Source organism: Peromyscus maniculatus, chromosome 2, assembly GCF_049852395.1.
Source record: "Peromyscus maniculatus bairdii isolate BWxNUB_F1_BW_parent chromosome 2, HU_Pman_BW_mat_3.1, whole genome shotgun sequence".
NCBI lineage: Eukaryota > Metazoa > Chordata > Mammalia > Rodentia > Cricetidae > Peromyscus > Peromyscus maniculatus.
The window spans coordinates 151,480,456-151,492,374 of NC_134853.1; the positions used below are offsets into that span (position 1 = coordinate 151,480,456).

Here is an 11,919-nt window from a genome sequence, read left to right on the forward strand (position 1 = left end):
AAGGCCCTCTGCCCTTTTTTCCTGGAGCCTCTTCTCACGGTTCCCAAAGCATTGTTCACCGTGCGTCATCCCTTTGACCGTGTTCCGGACTGTAGGGTGAGGCTTTAGGTTTGATTCCCAGTGAGGAGGAGGAGGAAGAGGAGGAGGAGGAGGAATACAGTTTAGAAGAGAAAGCAGAAGTTGGAGACATAGGCAGGTCAGAATCCAGAGGCCTTCAAAGCTCTGTTGTAAAGCCTGATTTTTATCCGGAAGGAAATCTGTAGCCATGGGGAGTTCCCAGTAGGGAGGGAATCTGGTCAGCTCCACTGTAGCCGCTCAATGGAGGAACCAGAGGAAGAAGCCTAGGAATCCTCAAACAGTCCTTTTTCAGTTGAGAACAGCTAGGTCAGCTGCAGTGGATGCTGGACGGGCAGACTAACGCTCTCTGAGTGTGTGTGGGGGGGGTCGGAGGTGAGGCGTGGCAGAACCACTCTGCAGCTGATGTGGCTCTGCCGGACACCCCCCCCACCCCCACCCCCGCTGACTACCCGTGTTCTGTGTCTACAGTGAAGGTGACTGGTGGGAGGCTCGGTCCCTGAGCTCCGGACGCACTGGCTACATTCCCAGCAACTACGTGGCCCCTGTGGATTCCATCCAGGCTGAAGAGTGAGTGAGTGGGATTGGGCCAGCTCTGTAGAGAACACCCTGGTGTCTAGCTTCCAAGGCCATCTCTTAGGAAATGCCTGCCTCGCTCTGAGCCTGTCTCCTCATTTACATTTACAATGATAACATAGAGCCAAAAGAAGACGACAGCCAGCTGTGGTGCTGCAGGCCTTTAATCTCAGCACTTGGGAGACAGAGGCAGGAGCTCTGTGAGTTCTAGGCTAGCCTGGCCTACAAAGTGAGTTCCAGGACCAGGACAGCCAGGGCTACTAGAGAAACCATGTTGAAACCCCCCCCCCCAAAAAAAAAAAAGCAGAAGATGCCGACGATTATGGTAACCGTAGATAACGCTGGACAGCAGGTGCTGTGTTCTGTAACTGAAGGGTTTCTGTGTGATCAAGTTAGAAACACTATTGTTTATTTTACAAATGAGGAAGCTGGCCAGGTGTGGAGATGCACATCTTTAATCCTAGCACGTGGGAGGGAGAGGCAGGTGGATCTCTCTGAGTCTGAGGTTAGCCTAGCTTACACAGTGAGTTCCAGGCCAGCTACATAGTGAGACTTTGTCTCAATTTAAAAAAAAAAAAAAAATGGGGAAGTTGAGATATAGAGAGAATGAATATCCTGCCCAAGTTTTCATAGCTGGTAAGGCCTAGAGCTGGTGTGTGAACCCAGCTAGACACACACCATGTGCCACCCATTTTACACCTTGCCTCTCTGTAACAGTGACATCATGTCAAAATTTACCTGCCTGCCTGCCTGCCTGTCTGTCTGTCTATCTATCTACCTATCTATCTATTTTAGTAGAGAGAGTGTAGATTTAAAGGAAAAGTCAAAGAACTTCTGAGAGTCGGAGGTGTGTCCAGGGATGCCTACCCATGAGATTTCAAACCTATAAGGGGTAGAAACTAGAGAGATGGCCCCGTGGTCAACAGTGCTTACTGTCCTCCCAGGGTCTGGAGTTTGGTCCCCAGCACCCAAGACAGGCAGCTCACAACCATCCATAACTAGAACTCTAGGGGATCTACACACACACACACACACACACACACACACACACAGAGTACATGCCCAGCAAATACTCACACAGACATACACACACATACACATAATAATAATAGGTTTTTTAGAACCTAAAAAGTGGAACTGGGGCACTGGGGATGTATGTACCTCACTTGATAGAGTGTTTGTCTAGCAGGCATGAGGCCTTGGATATGATTTCCCAGAACCATACAAAAAGTCGGTCATGATGGCACTTGTCTATAACCCCAGACTTTGGGAAGTAAAGTCAGGAGAATCAGAAGTTCAAGGTAATCCTTGATGTAGTGAGTTTGAGGCCAGCCTGTAAGAAATGAAATCCTGTATCAAACAACAAAACAAATAACCCACAAAAACAAAGCAAAACAGGATTGGAGAGACAGCTCAGCAGTTAAGAGCACTGGACCCAGATTCAATTTCCAGCATCCGCATGGTGACTTACAACTGTAACTCCAGTATCAGGAGACCTGACACCCTCTTCTGGCTCCTGCAGGCACCAGGCATATATGTGGTGCATGCACATACATGCAGGCAAAATACTCATACAAATAAAGTTAAATTAAGTCTAAAAAAATAAGGCTGGTAGAACTGGAGGTATAGTTCAGTGGCAGAGTACATATTTAGTATGAAAAAGGCTTGCAAGGGAACAAAATTAACTGTAAAGTTAATTTTATTAAGTAGACAGAGAGGGGTTGGAGCGTAGCTTAACATGTGTAAGGCCCCAGATTCCATCTTCAGTCTTCTCCCCATTCCTCCCACACATACAAAAAAAAAAAGCTGTGCTTGGGATGTGTCCCATACACTTGTGAAAAAAAAGACAGAAGAGACTTTGAAGAACTAGGCTGTGCATGGTGGCACATGCCTGTAATCCCAGCATTTGTAGTGAATTTGAGGATAGCTTGGGCTGCTTGAGACTCTATCTCCAAAAAACCCAATCCAAAACCAGGATGAGAGTCCTCAGGACTTGGAGATTGGTTTGTAGTTGGACTGTAGGGAGTGAGAGGAATTTGGGGATGATCCAGTATCTTTTGAAGAAGCAAGTGAAGTGTGGTGCCAGCTGCTAAAATGGGGGGGGGGCACAGGTGCAGGTAGAGACACAGGTGGGTTCTACAGGGGTGGAAGAAGCTGCCAGAAGCTAGACCAGGCTGTGCTGTGCATGAGATGTGTCTGACCATGCCACTACAGCATTCCAGAGGAAGGGGCGCCTGCTCCTCATTGTCGTCTGTAGGCCCGGCAGATGGTGTACCTGTGCTGGTGGAACTGGGACTCACCTGAGTAGACAATTAAAGCTGCTCAGTAGGATGAGGGGGAAGGAGAGGGAGAGAGAGGGGGAGAGAGAGAGAGAGAGAGAGAGAGAGAGAGAGAGAGAGAGAGAGCAGAGAGCGCATCCAGCTCTGGGGGTGACACCTTGGAAAAGAAAGAGCCCCTGGAGAAGTGAGGAAATCAGGCCAGGCCAATGCAGAACATCCAGGACTGGAGGAAAAATTCCTGAAAACAGGAGAGGGCTGTCTGAGGCCACCCTCGTCCTTGGCAATGGGATGACCTTCATAAGGAATCTTGTCTCATGCGGAATAAAAGCAGGGCCTGACAGCAGAGTCCAGGAAGGAGGAAGAGAGCAGAAGAGGAGGGAAGATTGACCCAAGAGGGGACAATGTGGGTCTAAGTGAAGGCAAGGTGAGAAGCCAGGGCCAAATGTGCAGAAGGTGCCTGAGCAGGTAAAGGCCCTTGCTGACAACCTGAGTTTGATCTCCAGAACCCACATGGTGTAAGGAAAAAGCAGTGTGCTCAGATTTTCCTCCGACTTTCACCCCTTTGTTATAGCATTCATGCACACATGCATATGCACACACAAAATAAATACATAAAACACAATACATTTTTTGTTTTAAAAAAAGTAGGGGCTATAGTGATGGTTCACAGTTAAGAGCACCTGCTACTCTTCCAGAAGACCAGGGTTCGATTCCTGGCACCCACATGATGACTCACAACCCTCATTAACTCCAGTTCTAGGGATTCTGATGCCCCCTTCTGGCCTCCATGGACACTTGCACTCACATGCGTGTGCACACACAGTAATTCAAAACAAATAAATCTTTAAAACATAACAACAACATGGACTCAGAGCATCCCCCTAGGAAGGAGGAAGGTATGTGTGTTTAGAGTTTGACAGATGGACAGTTTCAGGGCGTTGTTCATGGGGTGAGGTGGGGCTTCTTGAGCAGAGGGACATGGGCAAGTCCAGAGCATAAGTGGGATGAGGCCATTGTGGAGAGGGTGTCAGGAAGCATGAAGGGAGGAGGGGTGATAATGCCAAGGTCCAGGGGTTGGGGAACATGCTGTGTCCATAGCTTGAGCAACATGCTAAAGTCTAACGTGCTGAAAGCAGTCGTGACAACTTGGGTTCCTGTTTTGGAGTCACAGTATGGCCTCAGGCAAGTTGCTTAACCACTAAGTAGTTAGTTGTAGTTACTTTAGTTTCCTCATCTGTCTTAGGAGTTTCAACATGGCACCTCCCTCCGAACATTATTAGCAGGCACATTTATGTGCAGGGTCCATGTCTACCACAAAAAGAGTGCCCAGCCTATTAAGGTTTGTTTTTTGAGACAGAGTTTCTCTGTGTAGCTTTGGAACGGGCCCTGGATCTCGCTCTGTAGACCAGGCTGGCCTCGAACTCACAGAGATCCACCTGGCTCTGCCTCCCGCGTCCTGGGATTAAAGGTACACCACCACTGCCTGGCTATGAGGTTTGGTTTTTAGTTTGAAGCAGATCTTGTTACGTAGCTCAGGCTGCGTCACACTCAGGATGTCTTCCTCCTTGGTGCTGACTTACTTTGTGGACCCTTAAGGAAGTTACTGATGCTATGGCTGTAGGTGGAGGGGGCTTTGGAAGACTCCGGCAGTGAGTGTGCTCCTGAGGCCTTCATTTCTCCTTGCTGTCTGCCCTCCTAGGCACACCATTTGCCAAGGGCTCTTCCTGTCTCCCAGGTTTGCCTAGTACGCAGGTACAGACTGACCATGCCAGCTTTCCCAGATGTTCCCATCTCCCTTGGTTTGAAATTTTCTTTTGAGCCCACGTGGCCCAGCCACTTTAGCAATCGGGTGAGATCACAACGGAGTCACCACGGAGTCTTTCACAGCATGTGCGGTCACTTCAGCCCCCCACCCCACCCCCATGTACTTGCACAGTTGGGTCAGGGCTACAGTTCAGTGTCAGAAAACATGAATGGGGGGAAGAATGTGGGGCTAGGGTGGAGCAGGGGTCTGGATGGTTATCTGTGTGATGGGAAAGAACTAGGGTGGGTGAGGACTTCAGGCAGTCCACATCAGCTAGCCTGGTGGGGGAAGTCAGTTCCCTTCTGAGCCTTGAGTTCCTCCTTTGTGAAATGCCTTGTGAAGAGTTCTAGGGAGATGAGTTAAGGCCCCTCTGGCAATGACCATAAGGTCATTGAGGACTGGGTTCTACCAATATGATTGTTTGTTTGAGATAGGGTCTCACTATGTAGCCTTGGCTGGCCTAGAACTTGCTATGTTTTAATTTTAATGCAAGAGATGCCAGTGGGTAGAGAGGAGAACCCTGGTCTTTTTAGGCATCTACAATACGTGCCAGACACTTTTCCATTTCACTTCTCTGTGATCCTTATACCATAATGCAAATTATAACAGCCCATTTCTCGGGTAAGAAAACTGAGGCTTGTAAGGTGACTTCCCAGGAAGATGAACTGGGGTTTGAAGAGAATGTGCTTGATTCTGTCTGCCTTTCCTGACAGGTGGTACTTTGGAAAGATCAGCAGGAAGGATGCAGAAAGGCAGCTTCTCTCAGCTGGTAACCCTCAGGGGGCCTTTCTCATTCGGGAGAGTGAAACAACCAAAGGTACGTTGGTACTCCATGCCGTCAGCCATCAAGGTCAGCGGGGCAGTACTTGGGTCAGGCCTAAGGGGCAGAGCTGAAGTGGGCTCTGGGAACTGCCCTGGGGACCTCTTCCTGCTCTTAGTCCGAGGACTAAGTGACGCTTCCCACACAGGTGCCTACTCCCTGTCCATCCGTGACTGGGACCAGAACAGAGGCGATCACGTAAAGCATTATAAGATCCGAAAGCTGGACACAGGTGGCTACTACATCACCACGCGGGCCCAGTTCGAATCCGTGCAGGACCTGGTGCGGCACTACATGGGTGAGGTGCTCAACGTGACCAGGCGTTGTCACGATGGAGAGATGGCCGCCTAGAGAAGGAAAAGCCCTCCCAAAGCAGTACTGGCTGGGCCCAGTGTGCACAGTCTCCAGGCCAGGATCGTGCTCTGTGTGCATTCTGAGGAAACTGAGGCCCCAAGTGGCGGTGACAAAGAGGCAGTACCTCCTAATGTTCCAGCAGGGCCAGTTCCTGGCTTCCAGACCTAAGCCAGTGGGAATTTAAAAAAAAAAACAAACAACTAAACAACTTATTTGGAGGGAGAGGGGTTCGTGAATGCATGCATGCCAGAGAGTGGGTGTGGGGGGCACAGGACAGACAACTTGTGGAACTTGGTTCTCTCCTTCAACCAAGTGGGTCCTGGGGATGAAACTCAGGTCGTCAGGTTTGGCTGCAGACACTCGTCTGAGGAGCCGTCTTGTTGGCTCCAGTCTATGGAAACTTGGTGGGGACTTGGTTGTTCTCCCCACCACTGTGAAGTCAGAGGACAACTTGAGGAAGTCAGTCCTTTCCTTCCACCATAAATATGGTCTCAGAGATCAAGCCTGGCTGACGGGCTTGCTGGCAGACACCTTTACCTGCTGAGCTCCCTCGCTGGCCCTGTTGTCTTTACTAGGCAGTCACCGTCATAGGCTCTAAGCCAGTGGTTCTCAGCCTTCCTAACGCTGGGACCCTTTAATACAGGTCCTCATGTGGTGGTGACCCCCCCCACCAGCCATACAATTATTTCTGTGGCTACTTCATGACTGTCATTTTGCTACTGTTGTGAGTCGTAATGTAAACGTCTGACACACAGCTCCTGTGGAAGGGCCGTTCAACCCCTCCCCCCAGGGGGCTGCGACCCACAGGTTGAGAACTGCTGCTCTAAGCAGCGGGCTGTAGAAGCTGGTCTGAACTTTGAGGGGAACCTCTGGTTGTTGGGTGCTACTTGGATGCCAGGGACAAGGCAGAAGGAGAGGTCCCCTGGTCTGCCGTGGCCATTGCCCAGGCAGCGACAACGGCCACATGTGATCAGTGACAGCACAGACAAGCAGAAGCCAATGATTCTGAACTGACCAGGAGGCAGCGTGGACCTGACCAGATGGAGGCCTGGTTGTGGGATTCAGCAATGGTGCTCAGCCAAGGTCTAAAACCCACGTCTGGAGCCCAGGCAACATCATTGCCTGTTTCTGTGACTGGTTTGTCCCAGGGAAAGGTCCATGGCAGGAGTGGGCTGCATGTCCACAGTTTTGCCTCAGAACCTTACCTCCATCTTCACCTGTCAGAACCAGTTCTTATCCCTGAAGGCCTTGCCAGAGGCCACCTACTAGGAATAGCCATGAAGTTCCCACAGGGATCATCTCTCCTGTGTGCCATCCTCTTCCTTAGGCGCCAACAAGATTGCCCACTCAGAGGCCTGAATTACCTTCTCTCCGGATGTGACCTAAACTATGAAACTTTACTTTAAAAACATTTTTTTGTTGTTTTTTAAATCCTGCCTTGTGAACTACTTTTGTTTCTTTGGATTTTTTTTTAAACACCGTAGCCTAGGCTGACACCAAACTCATTACAATCCTCCTTCCTCAACCTACTGAGTGCTGGAATTACAGGCATGAACCACCACGTTCCACTAGGGCCTGGTTATTTATAGCTACGATTGAGGTCTGATGCTGGGTTGTGTTAGGATTTCGGGGTGAGTATCCTAGCCTCCATCTGCGACCCCTTCCCTCTGCCCTTCTTCCAGAAGTGAATGACGGTCTGTGCTACTTGCTTACGGCACCCTGTACCACCATGAAGCCCCAGACGCTGGGCCTGGCCAAGGATGCCTGGGAGATCGACCGTAGCTCCATAACGCTTGAACGAAGGCTGGGCACCGGCTGCTTTGGAGATGTGTGGCTGGGTAGGAAGGTCTCAGGAGCCGTGGGCTGGGGGCTGGGACAAGGGGCAGGGCTGGCAGAGAGCCAGGCTTGACGAAATGTGGCCGCTGAGCAGGCACGTGGAACTGCAACACAAAGGTGGCCGTGAAGACCCTGAAGCCGGGCACCATGTCTCCTAAGGCCTTCCTGGAGGAGGCCCAGATCATGAAGCTGCTGAGGCATGACAAGCTGGTGCAGCTGTACGCGGTGGTGTCGGAGGAGCCCATTTATATTGTGACAGAGTTTATGGGCCACGGTGAGTAGCTGAGTAGGAGGCGTGGGTGAGTGGGGCCCGGGCCACCACCCGTGAAGGTACTAGAAACAGTTAGGTATTATTTCCATCAAGAGTCTGGGACAAGCGCCGGGCGGTGGTGGCGCACGCCTTAATCCCAGCACTCGGGAGGCAGAGGCAGGTGGATCTTTGTGAGTTCGAGGCCAGCCTGGGCTACCAAGTGAGCTCCAGGAGAGGCGCAAAGCTACACAGAGAAACCCTGTCTCGAAAAACCAAAAAAAAAAGAGAGAGAGAGAGAGAGAGAGAGAGAGAGAGAGAGAGAGAGAGAGAGAGAGAGAGAGAGAGAGAGAGAGAGAGAGAGAGAGAGAGAGAGAGAGAGAGACTGGGGCCAGGAGGCGGGGCCTGTGACAGGGGCGTCTTCTCTTGCTTGAAGGTTCGCCCACTGACTGACTGACGGATCCAGGCGAACAAACCAGAGCAGGATCTGGGATAAGGGAGGACCTGGGGAGGAGTCTAAATGGGGCGTGTCCAGGGGTTCGGAGGTGGAGACTGAACCAGAGGGTTGACGGAGGTGAGAAAGCAGAAAGAAGTGGGGCTAGATTAGCAGGACAGGGGCAAGCCAAAGTAGAGAAGGCGCGTTGGGAGCAGGGACCTGCTGCTGATTTCTGGCTGCTTCTCCCTAGGTAGCTTGCTGGATTTTCTAAAGGATCGAGGAGGCCAGAACTTGAGGCTGCCCCATCTAGTGGACATGGCCGCCCAGGTAAACTAGGCCAGCAGGCTTCATCTCGCAGATAATTAGCCAATTATCCTCTCAGAAACCCCATGTGCCTTCACATACCTAAAACTACGGCACCTCAAGGCACCTCAGCCGCCTTATGAGGCCTGAGGCCGGAGGATGCTGTTGAGTCTCCCCATGTGCCCTGGGCTGGGGCGGGTTGGGGGAAGGGTTCCATCAAGACTCCCACACGCCCCTCAGGTCCAATCGTGGTGTGGCGAGTCCCTGTTGCTCCTGCCTCTCCCTTCCTTTCCTCCCCCTCCTAGGTAGCTGAGGGCATGGCCTACATGGAGCGCATGAACTACATCCACCGAGACCTGAGGGCCGCCAACATCCTGGTCGGGGAGCAGTTAGTTTGCAAGATCGCGGACTTCGGGCTGGCTCGCCTCATAGAGGATAATGAATACAACCCACGCCAAGGTGACCAGCCTCACCGTGCCTCCCTAGAGATCAAATGCTCGAAAGGGGTTGCCATGTAGCCCACTTAGTCAGAAACCCTTCCCCCGCCCCTGATGATCCCAGACACCCCCATCCTGATGTAAATCACATGTGATTCTGAGTTCCTATCCCAGTTCAAGCATTTGCTACCACGCATCTTGAGCTCCTAACTTCTGTGGTTTGCCATTTCCGATCAAATGAAGATACTTAGACAACAGTAAACCAATAAGTATTTACCAGCTGCTGACTAAGTCCCCACACCCTTCTAAAAGTCTTAAACAGAAGACAATAGAGTATAATAGTGCCAGGTCTGTAGCCAGAACGCCTCGTGTGGCTCCCAGACACTTGGTTGTGTGAAGCTGGGCAAAGAACTTGTTGGGCCTCTTCTTTTCCTCCCTGGTAAGTCGAGGTCTATGGCAGAGGGATCAATGTGTTAACAACGCAGGCAGATTGCCTAAAACGGGACGGGGCCTGGAGGGTGGGGCGGGGTGGATACAACTTGGTGCTTAGGGGGAAAGTGAGGCTGAGTTTGCTCCCGGTACCATAAAACCCAAACCAAGACAAACAAAACTGGGCCCAGAACTTAGCAAAGGCTACAGACATTCTAATGTCTCGTCACGAGAAGCGTAACCCCACGTGGAAGCGCCCAGCACTGCACTAGACACACAGTAGATGCTGACTACGTGGACAGCCGGTCTTTTTTGCTGTGCACAGAGAATTCTATGCTCAGGGTCCCCAAGATGCCTAATCCTAAAGTCCCCATTCTCTTAATCTAGCAGTTTTCATGGACCCCACCCCACCATCCCCGATAACCTTGCCTTCTTCCCCGACCTCTCCAGGGACCAAGTTCCCCATCAAGTGGACAGCCCCAGAGGCTGCCCTCTTCGGCAGATTCACTGTCAAGTCGGATGTGTGGTCCTTTGGGATTCTGCTCACTGAACTGATCACCAAGGGCCGCGTTCCTTACCCAGGTGAGCTGGGGGCCGAGGGTCTGGTCACAGGGGAGGGGCCTTCTCCACCCCTGCTCTTGCACCGCCTGACAGAGCTCCACCTCTTAGGCATGAACAACCGGGAAGTACTGGAACAAGTAGAGCATGGCTACCACATGCCGTGCCCTCCAGGCTGCCCAGCGTCCCTGTATGAAGCCATGGAGCAGACCTGGCGTCTGGATCCTGAGGAGAGGCCCACCTTTGAGTACCTGCAGTCTTTCCTGGAAGACTATTTTGTCTCCACAGAACCACAGTACCAGCCTGGAGACCAGACATAGCCTGGCTGGACATCAGTGACCCTCTGGGAGTATCTACTTGCCCTTGCCAATCCCCAGGGTTCTCTAGTCCCAGTGCCTCCAGACTTGGAATCCTGTGGAAGCTGAGAAGGCCAGATGCTCTGAAGCCATTTTACAGATGAGGCAAATGGAGGCTAGGCGCTCATCTCTTACCTTCTCCGACCCCAAGCAATCTGTCTTCCCTTCTTACCTATGCCCCACCCAAAAAATCTAGGGCACCCCACTCCTTTTACAGATGAAGTGAATGGATGCTCAGAACTCATCTCTCACACACTCTGATCCCAGGCACCATTTTTCCTGGCCCACCAGGCTCTTCCACGCTGTTAGCCTCTTTCTTCCGTCTCCTAAAAACACCCATACTTTGTCTAGTTATTTATAAAACAGTATTTCCCTTCCTTCACTTATCCCTTATTCCTGCTTTCCTACCTCCTGTCAGCCTGCTCCAGTCCAGGCCCTAAGAACTTAATTACTGCTTTTGGATCTCTTGGATTTCTCCAGGTTCCAAGGGCAGGGAACATCTTTGCTTGACTGTCTTCCTGCAGACTGGATGCTCTGGTCCAGGCCCAGGTCTGGGGGAGAGAGCTGTGAGGGCTCACCACCTCTCTGTGTAATGTGTTTATTCATGTGTAAGTCAGAACAATGATGATGTGAACTTTGAGCCATGAAAATTCCCTGAGCCATCTTTGGGGAGGGATGGTACTCCACAGGAGGCAAACAGGATAGATTTGGCTATTGGGGGGCAGGTGGTAAGGAGTTCCCTCTTGCCTACTAAGTTCAAGGTACCCAGTACATGGAGTTTCAGAACACCCCAAAGTCCCACTGATCATCCACAGGTCAGTTTACCATGAGCTGAGAAACACAGAAAACAGGCAGTTAGAAGTAGATGAATGTGGCTTTGAATCTGTGTACAGCTAACTCCTTACCTGATGTCAGCCAATTTCCTGCTTATCACAGGCACACTGGGACATTGTCTTAGTTAGGTTTTGGGCTTTTTTTGTTTGTTTGTTTTTTCAAGACAGGGTTTCTCTGTGTAGTTTTGGTGCCTGTCATGGGTCTGTAGACCAGGCTGGCCTCGAACTCACAGATCCACCTGGCTCTGCCTCCCAAGTGCTGGGATTAAAGGCATGCGCCACCACTGCCCAGCTTAGTTGAGGTTTTCATCGCTGTGAAGAGACATCATGACCACAACTCTTACAAATAAAAACATTTTAATTGGGGTTGCTTGCTTACAGTTTCAGAGGTTTAGTCTGTTATCACAGTGATGGCATACAGGCAGATATGGTGCTGGAGTAGTACCTGAGAGTCCTATATCTTGCAGGCAACAGGAAGTTGACTGAGACACTGGGCAGTATCCTGAGCATAGGAAACCTCACAGCCTGCCCCCACGATGACAAACTTCCTCCACAAAGCCACACCTTCTAATAGTG

At 51.0% G+C, this 11,919-nt stretch overlaps 1 protein-coding gene across 7 annotated transcripts in view; it reads left to right on the top strand.

Annotated features, from left to right (window-relative positions):
- Fgr (FGR proto-oncogene, Src family tyrosine kinase) overlaps positions 1–11,496 on the top strand; it is a 29,107-nt gene extending 17,611 nt beyond the window's left edge. For all 7 annotated transcript variants that reach the window (XM_076565324.1, XM_076565329.1, XM_076565328.1 and 4 more), the window contains 9 exons: positions 547–645; positions 5,448–5,551; positions 5,703–5,852; positions 7,591–7,746; positions 7,839–8,018; positions 8,678–8,754; positions 9,036–9,189; positions 10,047–10,178; positions 10,266–11,496. In XM_076565324.1, the coding sequence (XP_076421439.1) occupies positions 547–645; positions 5,448–5,551; positions 5,703–5,852; positions 7,591–7,746; positions 7,839–8,018; positions 8,678–8,754; positions 9,036–9,189; positions 10,047–10,178; positions 10,266–10,474 (1,261 nt within the window). In that variant the 3' untranslated portion in view covers positions 10,475–11,496. The remainder of the gene's footprint in view (positions 1–546; positions 646–5,447; positions 5,552–5,702; positions 5,853–7,590; positions 7,747–7,838; positions 8,019–8,677; positions 8,755–9,035; positions 9,190–10,046; positions 10,179–10,265) is intronic.
- Positions 11,497–11,919: the final 423 nt, after the last annotated feature.